We start from the raw sequence: 26746 nt of genomic DNA, 5'->3' as shown, positions 1-26746 counted from the left end.
GTCGTGTCCCACCGGTTTCCTCAATACCGGATTGCCGCACTGAACTGTGGAAACTCCGGCGGTGGACAGCACATAACCACTTAGCTCGGGGCCGTCACACACAGGCGTGAGGAGCTCCTCAGCACCATACCCTGGAGTTTTTTCCAGGCCCATTTTATATGTCACCATAAGTAATTTCTCAGCAGTTTTCCTGCCGACACTTTGCTCCCTTGCTCTAGTGCCAGCGCCCCTCTGATGATCCCCTGTGCTGGGCACTGGTGAGGCTGCACCTCGAATCCTGTGTTCAGTTCTGGGCCCCTCACTACAAGAGAGATATTGAGGTGCTGGAGCGGGTCCAGAGAAGGGCAACAGAGCTGGTGAAGAGTCTGGAGCACAAGTATGATGAGAAACAGCTGAGGGACCCGGGGGGGTTAGTCTGGAGAAGAAAAGGCTTGGGGCAGACTTTATTGCTCTTTACAACTACCTGACAGGAGATTGTAGTGGGGTGGGGGTCAGTCTCTTCTCCCAAGTAACAAGCAATAGGACGAGAGGTAACGGCCTCAAGCTGCACCAGGGGAGGTTTAGATTGGATATTAGGAAAAATCTTTTCACCAAGAGGCTGATCAGGCATTGGAATGGGCTGCCCAGGGAAGTCGTGGAATCACCATCCCTGGAAGTGTTCAAAACCGTGTAGATGAGGCCCTCAGCGGTATGGTTTAGTGGTGGCCTTGGCAGTGTTGGGGTAATGGTTATACTTAGAATCATAGAATAGTTAGGGTTGGAAAGAACCTTAAAGCTCATCTAGTTCCACCCCCCCTGCCATGGGCAGGGACACCTTGCACTAGACCATGTCGCCCAACGCTCTGTCCAGCCTGGCCTTGAACACTGCCAGGGATGGAGCACTCACAACTTCCCTGGGCATTCCAGTGCCTCACCACACTCACTGTAAAGAACTTCTTCCTTATATCTAATCTAAACTTCCCGTCTGATTGTCCTGTTACCCCTTGTCCTACCACTACAGTCCTTAACAAAAAGTCCCACCCCAGCATCCTTGTAGGCCCCCCTCAGATACTGGAAGGCTGCTATGAGGTCTCCATGCAGCTTCTCTTCTCCAGGCTGAACAGCCCCAACTCTCTCAGCCTGTCTTCACACAGGAGGTGCTCCAGCCCCCGATCATCCTCGTGGCCCTCCTCTGGACTCGCTCCAACAGCTCCATGTCCTTTTTATGTTGAGGACACCAGAACTGTACACAATACTCCAAGTGAGGTCTCACGAGAGCAGAGTAGAGGGGCAGGATCACCTCCTTCGACCTGCTGGTCACGCTTCTTTTGATGCAGCCCAGGATACAGCTGGCTTTCTGGGCTGCAAGCGCACACTGAAGCCGGCTCCTGTTAACGCAGATGATTCTATGCCCAAAACCCTCAGCACACAGCAGCTCACCGCTCCCGTACCGCCACCGCTGACCCCGACCGCGGCGGGACCGCTGCGGGAGCGGTCTCTGAGGGCGTGACCTCACCGCCCCGGCTGCGCATGCGGGCTGCGGCCGCTCCCGGCGGCACCGGCGGCGGGGCGCGATGGCGGCTGCGGTGGGGCTCCCGTCCGCGCCGGGCTCCCCCGCCGTGAGCGAGCTTTGCCAGAACAGGCGCGACATCTTCCTGGAGGCTTCGCGGCTGCTCCTTACCTACGCTGACAACATCCTCCGGTGAGCGGGGCACGGCGGCAGGCGCCCTGGTGCGGGCTTGGTCTGCGGGCCCGTTGCCGCAGAGTGACTGGCCGACGCGGTCGGGGCCCGCCGTAGGGCAGGCGTCCGGTTCTCGGCCGCGACTCGCTGGTCTGGGCCGTGCCGGGGTGCCCAAGGGCTCTGTGGGCATGGCGGTGGGCCGAGGCTTTGGCTGGGCGGTGTTAGGTGACCGAGTCCGCTTGTGAGCTGGGTGGTTGTTGTCGGGTTACTGCTGCAGCTCCGTAAGGAACTTATCGTTAAATACTCTTAGGCGGTAAGTTATTCCTGGGCTTGCAGGCAGACCGTCTCAAAGAGGAGCCGTGCGATTCAGTTTTATTACGGAATGTCAAAGTTCAAAACCGTCTAGTTTCTTTTTGCTGTGAGCGTGTGGTGGTTTGGGTTTGTATTTCCTTGTTTATTGCTGTTGGGTTTGTTTTGAGGGCTTAGGTTTTTTTGCATTAAATATAAAAGCCTGCATTGGCCCTGATTCCGCAAACATTTAAGCACCCAAAAACTAGTGGATGCATAACAAGAATGCTAAAAGAGTAACTTGATTTTTCTGTTGCCTTTCTCTTCTGACTCTATAAGATTGGTATCAACAGTTAATTATAGCTGAATTTTTGCAAGGTGGCTCTGTAGGGTGTACATACATACCAGTATGTATGACTGACCTTTATGTTCAAGCAGCTCAAGATGCACGAGCAGCCCCTCCCTATCTGTATGTGGTTTGTCAGTCACTTTAAAAAACTGGTGTGTGACAGAGAACAGTGGGTCCTGCACTCCTTTTAAATAAAGAGGTGAGAGAAGAATGTTTAGAAGAGTTGAAAGAGGAAAACGGAACTGAAAGCCCTTCAAGAAGTAAAAATACTTCAGTAGTTTCACCCATAGTGGACCTGAAGCAATTCAGCATCGTGCTGAGGAGTTCAGTTAGAATTCTACTAGGTGGGGTGGGGTGTAAAGTTGTCTCTAAGTATCACTTCAGACTAAGCCCTGCTGGCTAGGGCTACAAAACATGTATTTATGAACTTAATTTGCAAACTAAAATTTAGAACCAGTTTGTAACTCTGAGTTAAATGAAGAAGAAAATGAATTAAGTCAGTTTTAGATAGGTTTCACATTCTGCCTGCATGGTGTGAATGAAACTAAACTTTAAAAAAAATCTCTTATCACTGACTAATGCTGCTTGGTGCAGTTACCCAGCTTTTAAGTGTTTACTTGATTTTTCAAATGTAATTAAAACTTTCAATTTCTTCAGGAATCCTTATGAAGAAAAATACAGGTTAATTCGGATTGGAAATCCAGCATTTTCCACGAGGCTGTTGCCTGTCAGAGGAGCAGTTGAATGTTTATTTGAGATGGGATTTCAAGAGGTGAGTATAACTTGGTGATTTCTAGTGTCTTCATCAGTTTGCACACTAAAATTTGAAATTGGATTTTTTTCTGTGCTTTCCCAATTGCAAGGCACTAGATTTTAAGTCAATTGGTATTTTCTTTCAATCTTTGTTTGCAAATATCTGCAGTTAACCAACAAAAAATTTAGTTGAGACTACTTCAGAAATCTGGTGGAGCTAGAGCTAACCTGATCTGTGATAATCACAGAATAGTTAGAGTTGGAAAGGACCTTAAGATCATCTAGTTTTCTGCTGCTGTTCAGGTGTACTACTAGTTTGTTTAATTGTCAGATGCATATCCGTGCTGGCACAAAGGAAATGGTGGGAAACAGGGTGAAAACCCCTTCTCTTGGTAGCAGCCCACTATTAGGTGGGCAGCAGACTGCACCATCAGACATTAGTTTCCATATTGTAAACTCGCGTGTGGAAACTGTCATTTTGAAGAGGAGGGAGGTGAAGTCCTGCTCTTTTGCTGCTTGTTCCTACCATTAGTAGGGCTTGTGTAGCCCTATAGTCACTAGATAAGGGAAGCTGATCTGGTTAAAAATTAATCCCCCAAAACAAGAGAAGAAATATTTTTCAGCCAACTTATAGTGTTGCTGCACGAGTGTCATCAAAGCAGTGGAGGGCAACAGCCCTTTGAAGTTGTGAGAGGGTGGGGCTTCTAGCCATTTAAAACAGTTATGAAACTCTATCTCAAAATAGTCTTGAGTGAATCTTGATCCTGTTGCAGTCAAAAAGATGTATTTTGAAGATTGCTCTGTGTCCTGAAATGGTGCCTGTCTTGGTAGAGCTTAAACTGCCAGTTGATTAAGCTAGAAGCAGCCTTTGTAATTACAGGAGAGCACTCTTGTTTAGTGGTGCAAAGCTCAAGGAAGAGCTTTGCTTTAATTTATCCGTTTGATGCCATGCTTCTTTATTGATATATATACATTATGTGATTTAGGTCTGGCTGTCATGAGACCTCCCCCTTCTCTTTGGGTGAAGTTAGTTAGGGTAATTGTCCTAATTAAAAAAAAAAGTATGCTAAAAGAAATGGTGACTGCAGAGGGAGAAATGGTCTGTGGATTTATTCTCATGCTGGTGCTCAGGAGGTGACTTTTAATGATGTGTTTTAGCCAAGAGCTAGTCAGTGTAGTTAGTGAAGCGCTCAAGCCGTAATAACAGTCATCCTAAACATATTATAAAGTGCTACTCCCACTTCTGTCAGCTCTCTAGGACCATGTTGACTTAATCTTTTGGTTAATGTGTCAGTTGAGGCTGGAGCTCACAAACTTATATTCAACTGTGATGACTAAAGTTCTTTCTTCTTTTGTGTCTCCTTGGTAATTAAAAAATGAGGATTCTTCTGCTGGATTGATAAATTCAATTTAGGTTTGTGGTGATTGTAGAAGCATTAAAGTGAAGCACTGCATCTGCAGTGATAGGTGACCAAAAGTAAATGTGAATAAACAAATTAGTGTAATAAATAGAAGTGCTGCAGTGCTAGAAACTGAAACTTTTAAAGTATGAATGATTCAGGATTTTCATGTTTTTAGCAACCTATTTCTTCATGTTAAGTTGGAAGTGTTCAAAGCCACTTTGATCAACGTAGTCAAGTGGAAGGTGTCCCTACCCATGGTAGGGGGTTGGAACTACATGATCTCTAAGGTCTCTTCCAACCCAAACCATTCTAGGATATTTGCTCTGTAACAATTAGTAATCTTTTGTTATGATACCAGTAATCATGTTACGATCAAAAATAGGAACCCAGAAATCAAGCTGGTTACATGTCTCTAAGAATAACATTTCCTAGATGAAAGCTCCTGAAACCTAAAAGATATCAGTATAGAAGAGAATTCCCAGCAGATGCCGTCCTAGAAGCTTCTTCCCCCAACAATGGCTATCTTCCTTTGTTGCCTAGCATTTCACTGCTGCACTGTGAGAACTGAGCATTTGTTTCTCATTTTTGTTGTTGCTGCTTTCTCTGCCAAACCATAATTGGGTTGCCTGTGTGTGGCTCTACAAAATAAGTTACTAACAAAAGCATGTTGTTCCAAGCCTTTTTCCTCTAGACTGGCTGTAGGTTCTTGATCTAATGGCTTCTGCTGTGAGGCACTTACAAGCTTCTGCTGTATACTGCCAAGCCTTAGCATGCTAACTTCCAGTAAATGATATAGTTGTTAGCTATAGATAGAAATCACTCACTAGCTTAGACCTGCATTAACTGCTGAATTAATTTGTCTAAATTTCAGGAAGAAACTCACCTGGTTTTCCCTAAGGAAGCTTCAATTGAGCAGCTACGTAGAATCAGAGACTTAATTGCTGGAGAGAGGAGTAGCAGACTGAATGAGTCAAATCAAATCCATAGATCAGGATCCTCTGAAACTGTGGCCAGCACCCAGACAGTTGCACATCAGCCTTCAAGACCTGCTGACTCTGTTCTTGCCCCTGCCCATCAGCAGCCAGAAACATCACTTGTGCAATCTCTTGAAATGGTAATTATAACCTGAAAACTTTGTGGGCATGCTAATCTTGAATATAAAGATTGCTGAAGAGTTAACTGTTGGGACAGGTTGCTCAGAGAGGCTGTGTGGTCTCCAAATGTGGGTGTTTTCAAGACCTGACTCGATAAAGCCCAGAATAACTTGGTCTGACCTCATAGCTAACCTTGCTTTGAGTAGGACTAGAGGAATTTGTTATTTTTCCAGTGTTTGCTGAAGTTTTTGAGTGTTTTCTTTGGTTTCCGTGCAACTTCAATGTGAAACATGCCATAAATAGAATATTAACAAAGATTTTGTTGAACATGTCTGGAAATGTTTTATTGATCAGGGTGTCAAAGGAAAAAAAAAAGCTGATTTGATTGGAAGGGAACAGCAAGGTGGGGGGAACAAAGAGAGGGGTGGGAGGCTAAGACAAGGGCTCTATATTGTGTTTGGTTTTTGAGATCCAGCAAGAGAATATGAGCACAGCCATAATGTTAATGATTGTTGGCATCTTGGTTCATGCATTATGATCTCTATGTGTAGCCTGTGAGGAGGCGGCTTTGCTTTTTTTTTGCATGCAGTTGTTGTGAGAGAGAGGAATTTAGCCAGACAAGGACAAATTTACAGTTATTTAGGCTGTTACCCTTGTCCCAGAGGTTGAGAAAAAGTTTCCTGTCGAGACAGAGAAGTAGAGTCGTTTTGTCTGATATTATTTGGGCTGGTGGGAGAAGACTCTTTAACACCTCATACAGGCTTGAAAAATTGTTATGCCTTTTGATAGAAGGTTTGAAGGATGCTGTGGTTTAACTTTCTAAAGAGTTTTTCTCCCTAGAACCAGTGTCACTTGAATCTTTCCAAAAGGTCATTTCTCATACATCCTTAAACAGTTTGTCTCATTTAAATGCTATTATATTACTGGATACTGAACTATGATGTACTATTTCTTCCCAATACGTATCCCAAGATCAGTGGAAGACAAATGGCAAAGCATAGATTGAAGTGATGGCTTTTGGGGACAGAGTACTCAGTGACCCATCATCACCCATAATGTCCTTTGGGAAAGGAACTCTTGTAGGCACTTGAATATTGAGCCATTTAAGTATGTTAGCATGCTAGTAGTTGCCTCTAAATTATGCCGACTGGGTTTATTTGAATTTATTTGAAGTCTTGGGTTTGTGGTTCGGTTTTTTTTTTGTCTACATCTTGGTTTTTACTGTTTCAGCCATGTCCATGATAGTGGTTGGAAGTGACTATGAAACCTCTAGAGTGACTTGCTGCAGTACTGGAAGCTTTTAAAGCTGTAGAAGTTGCACCGATCTTGCAATGAGAAAAATGTTGCAGATTTCAAATTGGCACAATGTATTCTGAGGTTAATCCTTCTTAGCTACTTGGAACTACTTGACTTACCTAGCCATCAGAGCTATGGATCCATTACTCTGCAACTGTTATTTTTCCATGTTTCAGAGCATTTAACAGGTGTGGTAGGACCAGTAGAAAGGAAAGCTCTGGCTAGTCATTATACTGGTGGATAGATTCTGATCCCTTCCTGGATAATGTAGTGATTAGAGGAGGAAAGAGGTATCCAAACTTGGATTTGCAGTGAGATTCACCACACCTCTAGATGTTTACATAAGCCTTTATTGCTATACAGTGGCTTCCATTAAACCAGTGGAGCACTACAGTAACACTGATGGTGTTTGCCAGTGGGAAAATCTGAATAGTCATTTCTGCTGTGCTGAGCAATATCTCTGAATGTTCTTTCAGGAAGCTGACAGAACATGAAGATCTATAAGCCGCTGGCAGTCCCTAACTTCCCTTATTTCTGTTCTTTCAATTTGCATTAAAGTGAACCTGAACACAGCTTGGTTTATGATGCTAAACTAGTTACATGCAGCTGATGAGCTCCAGGAAGAGTAAAACAAGTTCTGTTCTGTTTTAGCAGTCATGAAAAGTAAGGACTGGTCCTGTAGTACTGTCCAGCATTGAAATAATTGCTCATCATTTAGATGCTTGTTTGAAAGAAGACTCTTGAGGAGTTCTCACACCTGTATTATGTTGCATTTGCTGCTAGCATCTCGGTAGAGTGTGCGATTTTTTGGTGGGGAAAAAAAGATGCTAGTTAACAAGGCTAAAGACATGATCTAGCAGTAGGAATGAGGTAATACAGAAGTGCCACAGGCTTCCCCCCAGAATATGTCAGACTTAATTTTAAAATCCCATTTCACTTTCTGCGTTGTCCCCCTTTAAGAGTAAATAGTTTGCTTGGGTACTAACTTCAGTATTATTAACTTTAGCTATTTATTTTAGTAGATATGGATGTACCTTATTGGGTGCATCATGTAGCTGCCACTAAGTGACACTTAGGATAACTGTCTGAAGAAGCCTAGTTCTTATATTTGATTTCTAGTGAAATACACTGTTCAGTGCATGGTCACAGGGCAATCCATGTCTGTATCAGAGTTGATCTGTGAGAGAAGGAAGTAGAAATAGATGAGTGGGGTTCATCAGTAGCAGAGTTCTATGAACTGGTGCTGCAGCGTCCAGGAAATGTGATGAATTACAGGTTCTTTTGTGGATTTCAGGTAAAAGGTGTCCAAAATAAATGGGAGAGGGGGATGTAAGTAAAAAAACCTTTGCCATGAGAGGTAAAACAGTTTTCTGCGTGAATCATTATGGGTTGTTTTCCACTCAGAACACGATTCCGAATACTCAAAGGTGGCAAGGCTGGCTTTACAGTTTGGGTTGGTGGTGTCTGTAATTTTTATTGACATCTTTACAAATAAACATTTCACCTGCAAAAAAATATATAATTTATCTGAGTATAGCATTATGACTCAAACTAAGATAGGAGGGCTTGGTTCTTCTGGCTTAAGGTGGAAGTTTAAAAATCATCTTGTGACTGAAAATCCTTTTGCAGGCTGCAAATATCTTGAAAACACTTCAAACAAAATTTGAGCATCTTGTATTGATGTATGAGAATCCCTCTATTCAGCAGAAAGCACTAGCTTCAATTCCCCTTCAGCAATTGAAAAAGAAGGCTCAGAAAAAGCTAGCACAAGCTACAAGACTGGACAAAGGTAATGCTACAAAGTTATATTGTATATGAAATTTAAAATATTCTTTCAAGCATCTGGATGATGCATATATCTACTGTGCTTTAGGTGTGTGGATTTGGTCATATGTCTACAGGTTCCAAATGCAGTCTCTAAGTTAGAATTGCCTTCTTCCTAATTCTAAGATTTTCTACTCTTCTCTTTCCTTCTGTTATTTTTTCCTTTAATTTTTGTCATCCATCCTTTTTTGCTTGTATGTGTAGATGTTGAACTCTTAATTTCTGAATTAGCAGTAAACAATACTGGGGAAATAAATAGGGTGAGCATGTACTGTTATGTTCTTTGCATCTAGAGTGAAATAGTTCGTACAACAGAAGGGGAGCTTCTTGTTTGAGTAGTCATTGTTCTGACACTGTCACAGTGCAATTCTGCCATATGTACAATTCCAAATTGAAAATAATATTTCAAAATACTGCTTATTTTTGAAGTGATATTACTGGCGAGATTTTGGATGAGACCTTTCCAAAACACAACCTGATACAAATAATTTCCTTTCTTGCTAAAGCTTAAATAAACAGGAGTGAAAAGTGAAATACAGACATAAATATCTGTGGCATCAGTGGCTAAACCTTACATTTTCCTTGTAAATGCAAATCTGTTTTGAATGTACAAAGTCTTTATCAGTTAAAAGTGACATTTCTATTTTCAAATGACAGTTTGATTTGTTTTAGTAATGTAGTGCAATTTTACTTGTATGAAATAAAGATATATTTTTAAAACTCCCAGCACTATTCCAAGACCATATTTACACCAAAAAATCGTTTCACTGTGAATCTTTGATAGAAGATTGAAGTAATTCTGCTAACTTGATGGGAGTGCTTTTGATTTGTCAGCCAAAAATAAGCTTTTCTCATCTTTTTTATAGAATACTTTGTGATTGAGACCTCTAAATGTCTCATATAGACACACACTAATATGTAATTTTGCCTTTGGCATTAGAGAACTTTTTGACAATGGATTTTCTTACTAATTTTCCTCTTTTTTTATAAAGCTAAACTACTGGGAAGTAGGAAACCACATAAACAAATACAAAGCATTCTCATTCAGCAGTGTAGGACAATGCAATGGGGAAAAGAGACTTAGCAGTAATAAAACTATTTAAATTCATTTGAAAAGGAAAAAAGAAAGACAAGGAGGCCTCTCAGACTGTCCTCTATTGTGTATATTATTTAAATATAGTTTTCTAAATACTGTGCATGTAATTTAGAAAGGGGAAGGAAGGAGGAGGGTGGTGTTTCCAGGTGCTTCTTCACAAGCCATCAAACTGATCTGTTCAAAATGGCTTCCAGGCCTTAATTTAGGTACAAATAAAGGGGAAGGGGTGGAACTCCACTGTTTTGTATTGTGACAATTTGAAACTGTTTTTAAAGAGCTTTCTAGAAACATTCTTTTTGGAATGGACTGTGTATGAGACATACAGGTAGTTGGCCCTTTTAGCTTCTTTGACTTACCTGTACTGCTGTAGTAAGACTTTCGCCTGTGGGAATAACTGCTTAGTGCTAGGTGACACTTGTTTTTAGGGCTTCCCTTACAATGCGTAATAGGCATTTTTGGATCATAGAGACTGGGCCAGGAAGATGACTGTCATTTAGTCAGAAGCACAAATTTGTTTTAACCGTTTCCCTTTACCACTTTCCGTTAGAAAGATGGATTGTGCTGTCAAATACAGCTGCATGTCCCAGTCAGCTTTTTTTCTGTTCACATAAATTACATTTGTCATTCTTTCTGTGCAACGTTTTCATGAAGGATTTATTTTACAAATGAAGAGAAGAATATTTGTATGATAGCAGTCATATTTTCATAGATGGGTTCTGATTCGAATGTTATCCAGGAAAAGAGAATATAGCGTGTGCTTGAAATCTTCTTACTCAGTTTTTAGCAGACAGTTTGAATAATTAATTTTGTAAGCAATAACAACCTGAGTGTTCCAGTACAAATGTTTTTCACATATAAGTAAAAATGGAACTTTTACTACTATTATAACGCAGGTATTCTTGCTTTGCTTAACAGATGATCCTTTCTCATGCACTTCATTGTCTTGGCAATGTGTGTTTAATAGAGTTAAGGCCCCCCCAGAGTCTTTTGTATGAAAGACTACTTCAGCTTCAGTGAAAGATGTGAATTGAGCTTAAATAAGTAAAACTCACATCTTACCTCATCTCTCTTTGCCATCATGAAAAAGGAGCTAGTGCACAAATTTGGTGCATATTCCTTCAACTTCCTTTAATCAGCATTTTTATAAGTTCTTTTTTGTATCTCCATATTCATTAGTCAGTCCTATCTGCACTGTGACTACATGCAAACTGTCGTACATAAAATAACTCAGTATAAATATCTAAGATTGAAGCGTGGCCTAGATAATGGAGTTAGTAGGAGGGCTTATTTGAATGTTTATGAATCTGAGAAGGAAGAGTATCTCTCTGGACATTGGAGCAGGTTATACATTTAAAGACTCTAAGGAATTAGAAGGATCTCTTTTGGGAGACTTTTGGAAGACTTGATTTTTAAATTTTAATTAAATATGTTAATATGTTATTAAATTTGTTAATTAGGTAAAGTGGAGTTATTTCCAGGTGGTGGAATAGTGGTAGTGTGTGAGTGGATTCTAGCACCTGTTGTGAACACAGGAAAATGAGTCAGAAGAGTCCAGTGTGGTGAAATTGGCTAGAGTAGAAGAATAAAGGCATCCTGTTCTAGCTGGGGTAAGATGACAAAGGTCTTTATTTGCTGAATTCATTAACAAACACAACTTGTAGAACATATACCATGTGAACAGTAATTAAGCTGTGTTTATAGAAAGTCTGTTCATAATTACACCTGGTTGTCTAGACTGCTGCCAATGTCTGGTTCGTTGGGATTATGAAATCAAAGTGATTGTTATTTCTAGTTTAATAGCCAAGAATAGGAAAAGAACATTTAGGAGCAGAAAGCTGTGGAAGACTGGGAGCATGAAGAACTTCACAGGCTTCAATGTGTATCTAACTTGTTTTTCTGAGCAATTTCTTACTTACGCTAGCTCTAGTGTGTAGGAGTGCAATTTTTTGTTCTTTATATACACAGTTTGATGTTACTCAGTCTTGAGAATTTAGATTTTTGTGTGTGTGTCCTTAATTAGTGTATGAAGCTTTTTTTATAATGAGACTTCTAAAATATAGTAAAGGCCTAGAGATGGTGATTTATGTAGATACCGCAAAGTTCAACTATAAATTATTTTTCCATTTGACCTAACTGTGTTGTGTGAACTTTACAGGTGCACATGTGAATGAAGAGGATTTCTTATTGTTGGAGCTCTTGGACTGGTTTAAGAATAACTTTTTTCGCTGGGTAAATAATCTTCCTTGCAGCAGGTGTGGTGGGCAGACAGAGCCTAAAAGTGACTACCTGTTGCCTGTTGACGATGAGCTAAGGTGGAATGCCAGTCGAGTGGAAAATCATTATTGCAACCAGTGTCAGTTGTGTAATAGATTCCCAAGGTGAGCGTACAGAGGTTTGCTTTGTCTTTTTTTTTTCTTGTCTTTCAAGAAACATCTTTCCATTTGTGTGTTTTGTAAACAAGTAGTAAGTTGTTGATTGAAAGATTAGAGAAGCCATTTTAAGTAACATAATAGGATGGTAGATGAAGCAGCAATTGCACTGTAAGATTAGAGATTTTTTAAAACTATACATTGCTTTCTTTTACCTGGCCTTCTTCTGAATACTTGTCTGATTTTCTTCTTTTTTGTTAACTTCATAAAGTACATCTTCATTGGCATAGTATGTAGGTAGGGTTTTGTTATTTCAGGGAATACTTTTACTTCTATGGAATTCGCGAAGGGTAATGCACATCTTACACAGAGTCTGTAGCAAAAGAGCAGATATACATTCTTCTATATTTTTGCTGACTATCAAAAGGACCAGCATACAAGTGCTGCCATAAACATGTGATGGAGTCATGTGAGTCAAAGCAGAAATAGCATTCTGCTCCCACTTGTTTTGTGCAATACAGCAATCATTCCTATTATCTTTTGTGGTCTGAACGGCACTGAAATCTGTTCAAATAATCACAAGTAAGGGCAGTCATGATGTAAAGATTTTGAAAGGTGAAATGTATTTTCAGTTATTCTGGTTTTGTTTTGGTTTTCTCCTCTAGGTATAACCACCCGGAAAAACTTCTGGAAACCAGATGTGGACGCTGTGGCGAGTGGGCTAACTGTTTTACACTATGTTGCAGAGCTGTAGGGTTTGAAGCTAGATACGTCTGGGACTGTACAGGTATCAGGATTATAGAACGTTGTATTGTTAATAAAAACCTATGCAAAATGAGGTTATGTATTTTATGGGTCTCAGATTATATTAAGCCATCAGGTAGCATGTAGAGTTATGAGCTGCTGTTCAGCTAAAAAAGACAATATAAATTTAATTTCCTGTCTTGCCTGATGAGATGAAATATAGTTCTGCAAGGTAAGGTTAGATGATTGACTTCAGAATGATACAATCTTTAGTTGAATCTAGGAGACTATGATCCTTAGAGAGAGCTCTGGTAACTTTACTTCTGAATGTAGATGAACAGAAAACCTGTTCTTTCACCTGTTTCTTCATTTAATAAATCAGGAAAAGTTAAAATATCCTACAGTATTAGAAGAGAGGACCTGTCCTTATAATTCATTGTTTATTCTTGGTCCTTGTTATATAGATCATGTATGGACCGAAGTATATTCTTCATCTCAGAAAAGATGGCTTCACTGTGATCCCTGTGAAAATGTCTGTGATAAGCCTCTTCTCTATGAAACTGGGTGGGGAAAGAAGCTTTCCTACATATTTGCATTCTCCAAAGATGAGGTAGGAGTAATGATATCAATAATAAACAAGCTTGCCTAGATGCAAGGGTGTGATGTATTCCATCTTAGTGTGATTTCTAGAATTATTACAGAAAACCATACTTTGATTAGCTAGCCTCTTTGAATGAAGCAAGATATATGAGAATTTTTGTTTGCTTTATTTTCTTCTTCAACTTGTGCTTGAGGTGGTTGATGTCACCTGGAGATACAGCTGTAAACATGAAGAAATACTCTCTAGAAGGACAGCACTCAGTGAAGCTACACTACGTGAAACAATTAACGCACTGAATAGAACGGTACGTTGCTTTTCTTAAATGCATTCTTTAAGTGAAACCTAACTGTCTCTTCAGAATGCGAAGTTCTTGAACAAAGAAATGCATTTGGTAACCTCATAGGAATGTCTGTGCACTATGGAATATAAAATGCTGCTAACTGTACAGACTTCATTTTATACTGAATACCTAAGAATCGGTCACAGTGTTGAACTTCTGTGAAATAAGAAACAGCTGTATGTAAGAGGATTATCATATCTCTTGCATAGTCAAATATGTGTATATATATAAAATATATACCATGTGTGTATATTTTTTTCTTTATGGCTTTGGAGTAGACTTGTGCACTAACAGATGTTGCAGGTAAACTACAACTGCTTTGTAACTATGTGGACTCCTTGAGGGCAGCTGAGCATTTTCCACATCAGTAATGCTATAACTTGAAAATGATAGTATTTATAGTTATAAGAAAAGTAGGCCTAATTTGTTTTCCGTGACTTCTTACAAGCTCTAGGAAGCAGGAGGGGTGATTCACAGGCTGTTTCCAAGACTTTCAAGGAGTGTTGATTCTATCAGCAGAACTTTGGCTCAGAGCCTCATATACTGTTCATGCCGAATGTCCCCAAAACACATGGAGCCGTTTGCACCAGCATGTCACAGTCACAGAACCTGAGTGCATTCAGCACCTCTCTGCTAAGCTTTTCCACTCCCTACTTGGGACAGGATGAACTTTTCTTGACTCAAAATACTAGAAAACCACAAAGCCTTGATCCACCTGTAAAGTTGCATTTTTGTCCCACTTCCTTTCAAGGCTAATTCCTGTGCATAGAAACTTTAGTTCCAGTGACAGCATACAGCTGATGGCTTAATAAACAGATTATGCCTTCTTCAGAGACCTGCTGGCCTGAGGGTTATAGCCTCACAGTGAAAGTGTGAAAAATTGAGCCTGCCTCATGTTTGAGGCTAAAGCTTGAAATCATTTTATCAGTAGTGATATATTAGAGTCACAGCAGAGTGGAGCACTGAGAAGGCTGACCAGAGTTAAAAAATAAAAGGAGGTAAAGGATCGGAATGCATGCGATTTTTGCAGTGTTGAAGGAATTAAATGCCATCCTCTTCAAGCATTGTACCCTTGCTGGCTACAAAATTGATCTCAAGGGCCTTTCTTCTGATCTGCTGGTGACAGAAACCAGTCACCAGACTCTTCTCCACCAGGTGTCCGTAGGGAAACACTGGAAATAGGGCACTAGTAAGTTGAAAAATAACTTTGACAATATGGATGGAATCAGGAAAGTATATACAAGTGAGTCATGAGCTGGCTTGCCTGACCTCCTTCTCACCTCAATGATATCACTGTAGGATCATGATCTGCTTCGCTTAGAGAAGTTTGGAGAACTCCAGTAAAAAAAGTGCATTGCCATCTCCAACAGATGGTGCTGCATGTTGGTCTGTTGGCCTGTTTCTTACTCCTTTCCCCCTGCTTTATAGGACTGTGCAGCTCCTGAGCTGACATGAGCACTTTTTGAACAGAGAACAGGCATTCTGGTCATGTTTTAAATGAAAACTTTATTAAAAACTGAGTACAGGGAAGCAAGCTATACATGTGCTTCCAAGACACACTTGTATCCTATCTTCCTTTCTCTACACATGGGAAATCTCAGCCTTTTCTTCTCTATGCTGCACACTTTCCCTATTGCTTTCCCATATTATTAAATCTGTCTTATGGTTGTCAGTCTTTTTAATGGTATCTTATTCTGAGGAACAACTTACTCTCCCTTTCTACAAGCTCAATGATACTCATTCTCTCTTCTCACATACACTTCCTTTTGCACGTTAGCTGTTCATAATGTTTAATTGAATTAATAAATTTAATCCCTGTAAGTAACTGCTAATACTCCTTTTTTCTTTTGTCTGTTATAGTTGGATTGGATTTCAGGGGCTTAGAGGTGGTTTGCCATGGGGTTGACAAAAGAACAGTTTCCCCCTCTCCCCCATTTGTCGTAGTCAAAGGGCCATTCCAAAAATTCATACTAAGGTAACAATGCAGTGGGAATCAAGCGACTTTTTAAAAGTTGCTGTCTGAGGATATCCATGTTGTATTCAGCAGATTTTGCAGACAGTAGTGGGTAAGGCAGCTCACCACTAGAGCTACCAAGACATCTTATAGCAGGTTTTCATTACTCTGCTCAGTCACAAGTCCTATTTTGGCTAGTATGGTCTTCACTGCAACCTATTCAACAGATAACTGACATAGGTAAAGGCCTCCACTAACTTTCCCTTTTCCCATCATCTCGTAGAGACTGGCTCCGCACTAGGAGGGGTTATAGTCTTGGTATTTTTTGATGCAGAGCTTCAACACTGCATCTTTTAAGCTCAATTATTCTAAGTTACAAATAAAAGAAGCGCAAGAAGCACAGTATGCAGTATACATTATAATTTGTAGTGCAATATTAGTGAAAATGGAATCTGAGACATCATTATTTTTCCTTCCTGCATAAAGAGCAACGGCTGTGGCCATTGTTTCTCTGCATGTCTGTCTGTTTAGTTGCCAGAGACCACACAACAGTTCAAAGTATATTGAAAAGAGGCAAAGGATAATTTAATCTATTCATTACATTATTTTGCTTCTCAGAAATAGTGTGTTTTATTTGGGTCAGGCATTCCTAAATGGGTGTATAACCTCTGCATTACCAACCATGTGATGTTATTCTGTAGTACCACACAAATATTCTTCATCAACTTTTTATGGGCACTGCCCTATTCCAATCCATTGTATGTTACCTCTATAGAAAGGGAGGAGAGGACCCTGAACTTTCCACTGCTCTCATTGGAAATCGGGGTGGTGGGGCAGGGAAATAAATAATTTTTATTTGCTCCAGGCCCCATTTTTTTGGTAGTGTTGTGAATGGTTATAACTGCAGCCAGATCAGCTCTTAAAAGGATAACTAGTAATTTAGGTTGAATTGCAGCTATTTCATGGTGATTGATGTGAGATGAACCAGTATTCTTTGTACAAAGGTTTAAGATTCAATTTCCTCAAATTATCTGTTGCTTTACTCAGCAGTGGGTCCAATTAAACCATGGGTTATTGATCTTGAAAGCAGAGGATTCTTCAGGAAACATCAACAGCATAACTTGCACATGATGCAGAACTAATTTTAAAGCTGCAGTTCACAATTCCTCTTCCTTCCTATTCCCTTTGTCTGCCAAAGAAAGGTGGGGCCTGAACGTGTATGTAGAGGGTAATAGCTTAACAAAAAACAAAAGCAGGAAGTTTGAGCTATGGCAGTTGATAATGGCATTCTTGGAACTCATTTCAGTACATGGATGCTTCATGACAATGTCATTTGTAGGAAATGTAGTTACAGGTTTTCCCAGCACAGGCAGTGTTGATCTCTGTGGAGTCTGAGTGTTATGCATGTCTTACATGCTGCTAGTATTTATATGCAAGAGTCTACTGATTGAGGGGAGATGACAAGACTTAGGGTGCTTGTACTCTTTACAGTTGAGGAACCTGCCAATTTCTTCTATCGTATATGAAAGAGGCCTGTCTTCTGAAGCACCCTTTCTGTGTTGAAGCACTGTTCTTTAACAATTGTTTTTTTCAGATACTGTTACAACAGCTTGCAGAGCAAGGGCAACCAAGTCTCAGTCTTGCATCGCTCACTAATTTTGATAGCAATGACTCCTGACACTGGGTTTCCCTATAGCAAAGTGGCTTGAAGAAAATTGTAGATTGATATTTTTAATTTAAGGGTACTATCAGACTTCCTCTGAGCTGGAGTGAGATCTGTAGTACTGTGTGTGGACATCCAAAGTGCCCAGGCAAGTGTTAGACTCAGGAAGGCCTGGTGTTTCATGAGGAACTGCTGGAGTCACTGCTTGTCATCCAGCTACACAGAGGTGTATTACCCCCTTGCTGTGTTAGAACTGGTATTAGGCAGCTGGAATTTGTTCAGCTGCAGTTGTTTCTCATAACTTCTCTGTATCTACTTTCCTGTATCCAGTTCCACATGTTTGTTTGGAAATAACCCTTCAAATGCCTCTTCTCTGATCCCTAATAGCAAAACTTTCTGGGGTCAGGACTGCTTTTTTGATAATTGAAACACGTACTGGCCTGAAGTAGTAGTAGGCTGAGTGTGCATGCTTTGGGCCATCACCAAAGCAGGAAAAAAAAGATGATGTGTAATCATTTGTGTACTCAGTGTTGAACTTACACCCACACAGAGTTGGAAAAACTATCCACAGTTAGGGAAAAATGCTTCACATATCAACTCTGTATGTTTGACGTGAAAATGATGGAGACAAAACCCCAGCCTCTCAGCGAATTTGTAAGTTGTGTACCAAAAAATGTCTGTAGTTTTATTCATGTGGGCAAAGAAAGTGTATTATGTAATTCTTTCTCTTTTCCATTAATTTACCTGGGAGTGTAGGTGATACATTTTTCTCATGTTTCTGATATCTGTAAAAAATATGAATGTCATAGGTTATGGTGGAATCAATCACTGTGAAATAACTGTTTCAGAGACCAACTGAATGATTTATTTGGGCTTAACCACAAAACCAAGGCTGTTGCCAATCTAATCACTCCACCTTAGAGAAGTTTGACTCCAAAATTATGCTTGCTTTCCTTTCTCCCTAGATAATATCAAGAGCAGCTATGGTACAGAATACGTATGAAATAGCTATAAAATATGCTTTGGAAGTGTTTTATGATCCAAGCAAATGTATTGAAAGTATAGTACAAACCTTATTTTAAAAGAAAGCTATGTAGTTAGTGTACACAAGTTCACATGCAGTTACAATTGAATTATATTAGCACATGTGGTATAAGATTGTTTCCAAGATTAGTGTTTCTAACAGTCAGTCTTGACTTTAAATGTTAGTCTGCTTTTTCAATTCTTTTCCCTGTTGGTGTTGCTCTAGAGCAGAATTACAAATACCATTTTTCTGAATTTTTTGCTTTATTTCTTAATGTATTTTCAGAGACAACAATCTTTGTCAGAAAATAGAAGAAAAGAGCTCTTAGAAAGAACAATTGTGGAGCTTGTTGAATTTATTTCTCCTAAAACGCCTAAACCCGGAGAATACGGTGGAAGGACATCAGGTTCGATGGCTTGGCGAGTAGCCAGAGGTGAAATTGGTCCAGAGGTATTTAACTTTTGCACTCGTGACCATCTTAGAGGTAGCTAACTAGAGGTTCTAGGATTGTGGTCTGCAGAGGAATAGCACTTAATGGTAGGTAGCCTACAGATTTAGTTCAAACAGTGAAACTTGCAAAATATTAGGTGCGAGTTTGTGAATTCAGTAGAGGTCTACAGGTAATTTTTGAGGATTAATGGTGGTCCATTGATTCTAAAGCTTCTACCTTAAGTTTTTTGAAGTCAGTTTGTAACCTGTGTATGATAGTCACAAATGACATTTGTTAGTCATGACTGTACAAGAAATATACTCAACGTAAATTTTCTATTCCTAATATGTTAATCTCTCAAATTTGCTATTTTTATATTATTTTGTTAATAATTTACTTCTTAAAGTAATTGAATGAAAATTTTAAAAATAAAATCTCTGCTCCCTTCTGGAAAAGGTGCAGGTCTATTGTAGGAAACTGGTTTAAAACTTCTGTTTTGCAGAAATACTTTTGTCCATGACCTCTCTTAAAAATGACATACTTTTCAGTTGGCAGCAAAACTGAATTGGGAAGTCATGGTATGCTGTTTAAAAGTAACATACTCTTACTGAAATCTATTGGGGAATGACAGCGCTTGTATTCTTTTCATTTTTCAGAAAAGAAAAGAAGTAATTTTTGTTCCCTCTGAAAAAGAGAAGACATCTAAGCTCTTCTACCTCATCTACAATGTAGTAGAGGATAGTTATACACGGGTTTCCAGTAATAATGAAAAAATAAATGGCTGGGAAGCAGGTGTTTGGAAGGCTGAGTCTATCTGGAGAAAGATTGAAACAGATTGGAAAATGGTAAGGATAACAATTATTAAAAGTGTAAAATCTGTCATAAAAGCATGATAACTCCAATAAAATAGAAAACCCTTGTTGGTGTTTGGCATCAAAACCTCTCTAGAGAACCCCTCTAGAATTCAGCTGATGTTTGTAAATAGTTAAGCTTCAGGTAAGATTGCTGGATGATTTAAGAAATTGGAAATAAATCTAGCTTGTCTTTCAGAAAGGACAATCAAATTCTCTGCAGATAGGTAAAATCCTTGCTAAAGCACCAAATTTAAAGAAATGGCTTCCTTCTTCTGCCTTAGGGCAAATGCACAAATATTGTTTTCTTGAAAAGCAGTACTTCCCTCCAAAAAGAATTGGTTTTTTTCCTTTTGTTGTTTTGGAGAATAGCTTTACAGGGTATCATATCTCTTTGATACACAGCTGAAGGAAGAAATTGTCATCCTAAATATTACAGTTTCACCTGCAAGGCAAAAACCTGTCTGTTACCTGGATTATCGTATACCCTGGCCAGAATCATTCCAATCTGTCAGGACACTGAGCAGCCAAAGAATCATATTCTCTAAATCTAAGAAGAGAACTGATGCCTGTAAGGTGGGAAGGGGTCATTTACTAAGCAAACAACTTCCGTCAATGACTACCAACTGTGGAACTGAATGTTCCTGTCAGGGACTATAGCATGTTATTGGTTTGTTCCCCTGTCATTTTACTAGTCTGAAAGGTCTCTGGCTGAACATTCTTCTAGTTTAAGCGATGGTTTGCTTCCCATTGATGAAAGATGGAGCTGAGTATGTAATTGTCTTCTGAGATTTTCTGTGCTGGGTTCTATATATAACTACCCTGCAAAATGCAATAGGGAAATAGCTTGGATAGGTTATCCTACATAAAAGAGAAGGAATAAGGAAGGAGACTAGACACTAGTTTAGAAGATGTTACAAAAAAGTAGGCTAATAAGAAAAGAGAAGTAACAAAAACTCAGAATGAGGGACAACTGTTCTCTGCTTCCCTAGGATCTGCTGAAAATCTGGTAGCACCTTATATCTTCAAGACTCCGATGATCAGATATCCTCATTTTTGCAAGAAGCATACTGTGTTTGCAGTAGTCCAATTACTGCTGGTCTCCTCTTCCACTCAGCTCTACTAATCAGATAAAACAGGGAGGGTCCCATCTATAAGACCAGGCGAACCCACTTTGCCCTTGTATTCAACAGCACCTCAATTGTTCTAGATAAAGAATGAGAGGGTGGCCTTGAGAAATTAGGAGCTACAGATCCAGGTATATCTCAGGCTTCTGGGTAAGGCTTGTTAGTTCTACAGAAACAGCATCTGTGTATGAATCTAAAATTGCTTTTTGTTGGGGGTTGTTTGTATTATGAATGACAGCAGAGGGAAAGGTTGTTTGGGGTTTGTCTGTTCTTTTTGTAATGTCTCTAGTAAATGTGCAAGGTACTGATTTGGATTTTGATTCAGCAGCTCTTCAAGAAACTTACCAGCCAATATTACCATTATAATTATAATGGAAAGCAGTTTAAATCTAAAAGCCGCAGTAAACGTGACTATAGGTATTAGCCCAGGAGTAACACAAAAGAACAGTTACATATTCTGTCTTTGCAATGTTGTTGATCAAGACAATTCAGATAGATGATCATCTTGGCCAATCTGATGTGATGGTAGCCATCTCCATCGTATCTGTGTATTTTCTTGTGATTCAGTGTCACATGGCTTTGTTACACAACTCAAACAAATATAAAACACAAATTTAAATCAGATTACCCAGAGAGAATTTGGTGTCCAGGCCTCAAACAAGCAGATGACAGTAGATGATAATGAGAATGTAAGAACCTGTAGATCTGAAATCCATGGGTTTCTTGAAGCTTGCTTTCCACAAGAATTGCTCCAGTGGAAGAGAATTTGAATGAGTTGGGGTTTTTTCTTTCTTTTTCTTCCCCTGAATTCAGGCTTTTTTCAAATAATACTGGAAGACGAGTAGCCAGGTGTGAAAATTTGAGGACATCAAAAAGGCACAATAGGAAACTTTAACTTCTGTTTTTCTGATTAAATGCTTGGATACTGTAATGGGAGATGAGACAGGCTGATGTTTCAGTTTTTATCCCTAAAAGCCTACGTTTAGTGCACCTCAACCAGGTAGTAATTAATGGAGTGTTTTAGCTTTCTTACTCAAATACAGCAATTCAATAGAAGCTGGTCAAGAGGCTTTCTTGCTAGGATTAGTAAGGTACGTAAAAAAATTCGCTTGGACATCAGCACTTTCCTGAGCATTAACATTATATTTACGTGAAAGCAGGTTAAATTGTTACATTTTTCTCTTTGAAGGTGATCTTCAGTGTAGTACCCTCACACCTTTGGGGTTTTTTGGCTTTCTATAACATGAGAATCAACAGTTCCATGCCTGGTGCATAGTAACACTAAAATTCTGTTCTATAGTGTGTCAATGGCATTTCTGTGTAAGGCTGGGATCTTTAGTAAAGCATACTACTGTGTTTTATTATCGTTTTATACAGGGTTGTTCTTCCCAGATTAAAAACTAAAGACCTGTCTAAGTCCATTCAGTATGACATTAATCAGAAGCCTGGACATGACAGAACTTTGATAAGTTTTCTTAATTAAGGATTCTGAAAGGATCATGTCAGTTTCGACTCTTTAATCTGTAGTGTCTGTTGTCTTGGTTTACTGATAATAGTTGCTAGACTTGTAAGGACCATCAGATGCTTATTACCAAATTCTTATGAGGGTTCATTATAGCTTTAATGAACATTAGCACATGAGCTTGACTGTTCAGCCAGGTGAAGCTTAGAACAGCATTGAGACTACATTAAGTTATGCATATCATTAACAGTTCACATAATGTTAATATAGATTTATATATGGCTAGCATGTATGATTTGCTTTAAGCAAGACTTGTCAAGTCCTAGGAGAAGCGGTGTGCAGCCAGCAGCCGCATCTGAAGAATTTAAAATATTGATTGCAGTTTTCTTTATCAGCAATACCGATGAATCAAAATGAACAACCAAGGTGTGTGGGCCTGTGCGTTTATATAAAAACCAGAGGTCTGTTGTTGGTCGTTTTGTTGGGTTTTGTTTGTTGGGGTTTTTTTTTTAATAATAAACTTAGGTATTTTTGTGGCTTAAACTTTACCAAACATGATGAAATAGGTTAATGTTCTCCAGTGAAGGGTTGTAAATGTGTACAATTACCTAACTGTGCAATAGACTTAAGGATTCAGAATGATGTACAAAACTGCTATGTACAGTTTTAAAGGTTCAGAGGCTTGATAAAGAATGAAAGTGTGTTATCTTAAGATTTTATGTCCTTTTTACAATGATTAATTAGATGCATGTTGGTCATCTTAGTTTTTGACATGCTGACTATGTCTTCTTTCCTTTTAGGTTTATTTAGCCCGAAAAGAGGGGTCATCCTCTGCTTCCATCAGCTGGAAGTTTGAGTGCAAGTCAGTCAGTCTAAAAATAGATAACATTTCAGTGAGGACAAGCAGTCAGACATTTCAGAGTGGAAGAGTAAAGTGGAGGCTTTGCTCTCCAACAGCGGAAATTGAACTGATAGGAGGTAAGTGTGGAATTTAAATAATGAATTATATCATGCAGCAAAGGTGTTTAAATGGAGAGAGCACTGTGCAAATACTAAAAATGAAATGCAAATGCATTTTGATTTTTCCAACTTCTTAGCCAGGTCAGGAAAATACTATGTATTTAATGAAAACTGGTACAAACTCCAGTTTTATTAATATACACAGCCCTATCTGCAACAGAGCATGGTTAGCAAGAGCAAAGTGGATACAAGATACTTTGTGTTTTACTAGAAAGGATAGATGCTTCTATACGTGCAGTGGCTTCAGTCTTGACTAAGTCCTCTGAGCATGAGCACTAAACAAATAATAACTGAAAATTTGCAGCTGTGTTTTTTCCTGCCACTGATTGGCAGATGAATTTGAGTGGTTCCAACTGAGATCCTTAAACTTTCATTAGAACTTACCCTTTTTAACATGTATTCTAGCATTTTATGCTGTCTGGAGCAGTGGCTGACTGAATTGCTTATCTTTTCCTCCGATAGATAAAAATCTTTGCTCCTATTCAGATTTTTCTGGTGCCACAGAAGTTATGTTGGAAGCAATTCTAGATGGAGGGGATGGTGAAGCTGCATGGCAACACACACAGCTATTTAGAGAGAGCTTAACAGGATGTGGAGAAAATTGCTTAGAGATAATTATAAAACTCAGTGACCTCTGAAAACCTGAAATGAAGAAATGTCCTTTGGATTCCTTGAAGACCTTATACCATGGATACAACATATGAAGGTTTGGTCGGCTGTTCTTGTTCATCCTCCTGGCAGATACTTCCTGTTTCACTGCTCCCATTTAACCAACTTGAAACTGCACTTGAAACATCCATTTAACCAACTTGAATAGGTAAAGATCACAATGAAAACCTCTTCGCTTTAAAACCAAACACCAGAATTAAGGGATTGAACCATTAAATACCTTTTTCTTAAACTTTATAATGAAAAGGAAACAGTTTTTAGGAAGCAAAATATGATCACAGAGCAATTGTAATATATTGTAATTTGGAGGTTTGGGGTTGGCTTGCTGCGGTATTTTTCTTTAGTTTCTGGGGAGTTTTGTGTTTGGGGTTTTTTTTATATATAATCTCCTTGGAAAAACAATTTGATTTCAATTTTCCAATTACAGCAGATGCTTGTGATGATTTTAAGATATTTTAAAGAATAATAGAAGTCTTAGACATTTTAAAAATATTAATTTGTGTAATAACCATAGGAGCTGAAATTAAACTAAATTTTGAAGCAATCTTTAAATGATCTTATATACCTTATATACTTATATACCTTTATGTAAGTATTAAAGTTGCATTTAATACCTAGAAATGTTTGGAAATATAATGATATGCTAGGAAAATAATTTTGCAAGAAGTGTTCATTATGTACCTAAGAATGTCGTAGTCTGTGATATGAAATTGAGACTAAAACTATCTGAATTTCTTTCTATAAAAATAGATTATTCATTATAAATACTTTTTAATGATATAAATTCAGATCTGCCTACTTTTTAAAAGATTTATTAAGCATGTAGGTTGAAATCACTTTTCAAGCTATTGTCTTGAGTTACTTTGAATATTATTCCCAAATTTGATGTAAAACTATATGCAATTTTTCTGTTTGTTACTGCAGTGTTTAAATTTCTTTTCGTTGAGTCTAATAAAAACTGCCACCCAGATGTCAGTGCTGTGAATAAAGTATGGAATGAATGTTCAGATTAGGTAATCTTTATCAGAGAATTTGAGGAAGGCTACAGTTGGATTGTACAAGAAATTTTCTATTACAGGACTATAATGCAAAATTCAAACTATCGTTTTATTTTAAAATAAGTGAAAATTAGAGATGATGTTCTCAAGATCAGTGTTTTTATAGCTTTTTGTTCCTCTTTCTGACCGTTTCCAGCCTCTGTATTGATTTGAAATAATTGTTAAAAATAATTGAAATATTTGCTGACCTTTCAACAAATCTAAGCAAATATAAAACTATTCAGATTTTATTAGGAAACTGCATATGCACAGTGAGCAGAGGCATCAAAATTATGCCACAGACATAGAATCATAGAATGGTTTGGGTTGGAAAGGACCTTAAGATCATCTAGTTCCAACCCCCTGCCATGGGAAGGGACACTTCACACTAGACCATGGTGCCCAAGGCTCTGTCCAGCCCGGCCTTAAACACTGCCAGGGATGGAGCATTTACCACTTCTTTGGGCAACCTGTGCCAGTGCCTCACCACCCTCACAGTAAAGAGCTTCTTCCTTATATCTAACCTGAACTTCCCCTGTTAAAGTTTGAACCTGTTATCCCTTGTCCCATCACTACAGTCCTTGATGAAGAGTCCCTCTCCAGCAGCAGCTTATGGCAGTTCAGGGGTGACAGAATGATGTATGATGGATTATATATTTTGTTTCAGAATGTAAATTGGCATTTTAGGAGGGGGATTAGAAGAGATGGTCTCACTCCCTTAATGCAAAACAACATAGTGACAGGGAACTGTTATAGAAGAGCATTCATCAACACTTGACTAATGCAAAGGGAATTTGCCAGTCTCCATTCAAAACTCCTCCTGTATTTAGTTTCAGCTAAATGCTAGTTCTGAGATTTTGAGTGGGAACCCAACAGAAAAGTATTTTAGACTAATATGTATGCTATGTGGGAAGAAAAAAGGCAGAAAAAGACTTGGTGACACCAATCAGCAAAAGTATTCCTGCTTCGTAATTTGATGGCTGAAAAAGATACTGCTTTAAGACAGAAATAATTTCTTGCATTGTATTACTTAAAACAGATGACCTCAAGGAATTGCTGAACAATTTAACTACATTTGGTAATTTGAAAGCAGAAGGCAAAGTACATTTAATAGTAGTAAGATAAAAGTAATTTTCTCACAATTTTGGTCAGAATCTCTGGGGGAAGAGTAATAGCTGCAGATAACTTAACAGAATCATCCACTCAAACAGAAGAGTAGTTGAAGTCCATTATTAAAATGTTTGAATGAATTAAAAAGATTCAAACCTAATTAATCAAGAAGTACTTCTGTATTTGTAAGATGACATGCAATGAGTAGAAGTACATTATTATAGGAAAGAATTAATGAATAAAAACCTCAGACTGAATAGAACTAATCTGAAAAAGTTACATGGAACTCCTTCAGATGTCTTTTGGAGTACCCTATAAACAGTGAGTGTTTTGAATCTCTTCATGCATAGGCTGTTTTAAAGGCACTAATTTTCCCTGTTGATCTCTTTCAATGCAGCTCAATAACTTTTTCATTATTTTCTGAAACCAGAGGTAATTCCTCATCAGTAGTTGCTTAATAATAACTTAGAGTATCCTTAATTTGCAGTATTATATTCCACCATACAAATATGATAGAAAGATCTGTACTGCAACATGCTCTGAAAGTATGGGTATTAAGTTATGCTGGCAATGATATGATAC

The 26746-nt window shown here is 38.8% G+C and overlaps 1 protein-coding gene across 4 annotated transcripts; it reads left to right on the top strand.

Moving 5' to 3' along the window:
* The first annotated feature begins 1500 nt into the window (after positions 1-1500).
* NGLY1 (N-glycanase 1) lies at positions 1501-25024 on the top strand. 4 transcript variants are annotated; one of them, XR_003995097.1, is made up of 13 exons: positions 1501-1681; positions 2955-3069; positions 5325-5567; positions 8473-8632; positions 11919-12141; positions 12798-12919; positions 13341-13486; positions 13671-13781; positions 18744-18908; positions 19545-19733; positions 20145-20310; positions 23129-23306; positions 23811-25024. XR_003995097.1 is itself a non-coding variant. In XM_030512449.1 (12 exons), the coding sequence occupies exons 1-12, from the start codon at positions 1554-1556 to the stop codon at positions 23984-23986; spliced, it is 1956 nt and encodes a 651-aa protein (XP_030368309.1). In that variant the 5' UTR covers positions 1501-1553; the 3' UTR covers positions 23987-25024. The 4 variants fall into 4 exon arrangements, 2 of the variants coding, with proteins under 2 accessions (XP_030368309.1, XP_030368327.1); XR_003995098.1 differs by lacking the exon at positions 20145-20310 and having other exon boundaries at positions 18744-18942; XM_030512449.1 differs by lacking the exon at positions 20145-20310.
* The last annotated feature ends 1722 nt before the right edge of the window (positions 25025-26746 follow it).

Source organism: Strigops habroptila, chromosome 1 (assembly GCF_004027225.2).
Source record: "Strigops habroptila isolate Jane chromosome 1, bStrHab1.2.pri, whole genome shotgun sequence".
NCBI classification, from domain to species: Eukaryota; Metazoa; Chordata; class Aves; order Psittaciformes; family Psittacidae; genus Strigops; species Strigops habroptila.
The sequence above is the reverse complement of the archived record's forward strand: the minus strand, read 5'-3'. Positions and strand labels throughout refer to the sequence as shown.

Excerpts from the sequence above, each read along its gene's own strand:
- NGLY1 (XM_030512449.1), top strand. The coding sequence starts at position 1,554 with ATGGCGGCTGCGGTGGGGCTCCCGTCCGCGCCGGGCTCCCCCGCCGTG. Across the intron at positions 5,568-8,472 it reads TTGTGCAATCTCTTGAAATG|GCTGCAAATATCTTGAAAAC; the intron begins GTAATTATAACC and ends ATCCTTTTGCAG. Across the intron at positions 8,633-11,918 it reads AGCTACAAGACTGGACAAAG|GTGCACATGTGAATGAAGAG; the intron begins GTAATGCTACAA and ends TGAACTTTACAG.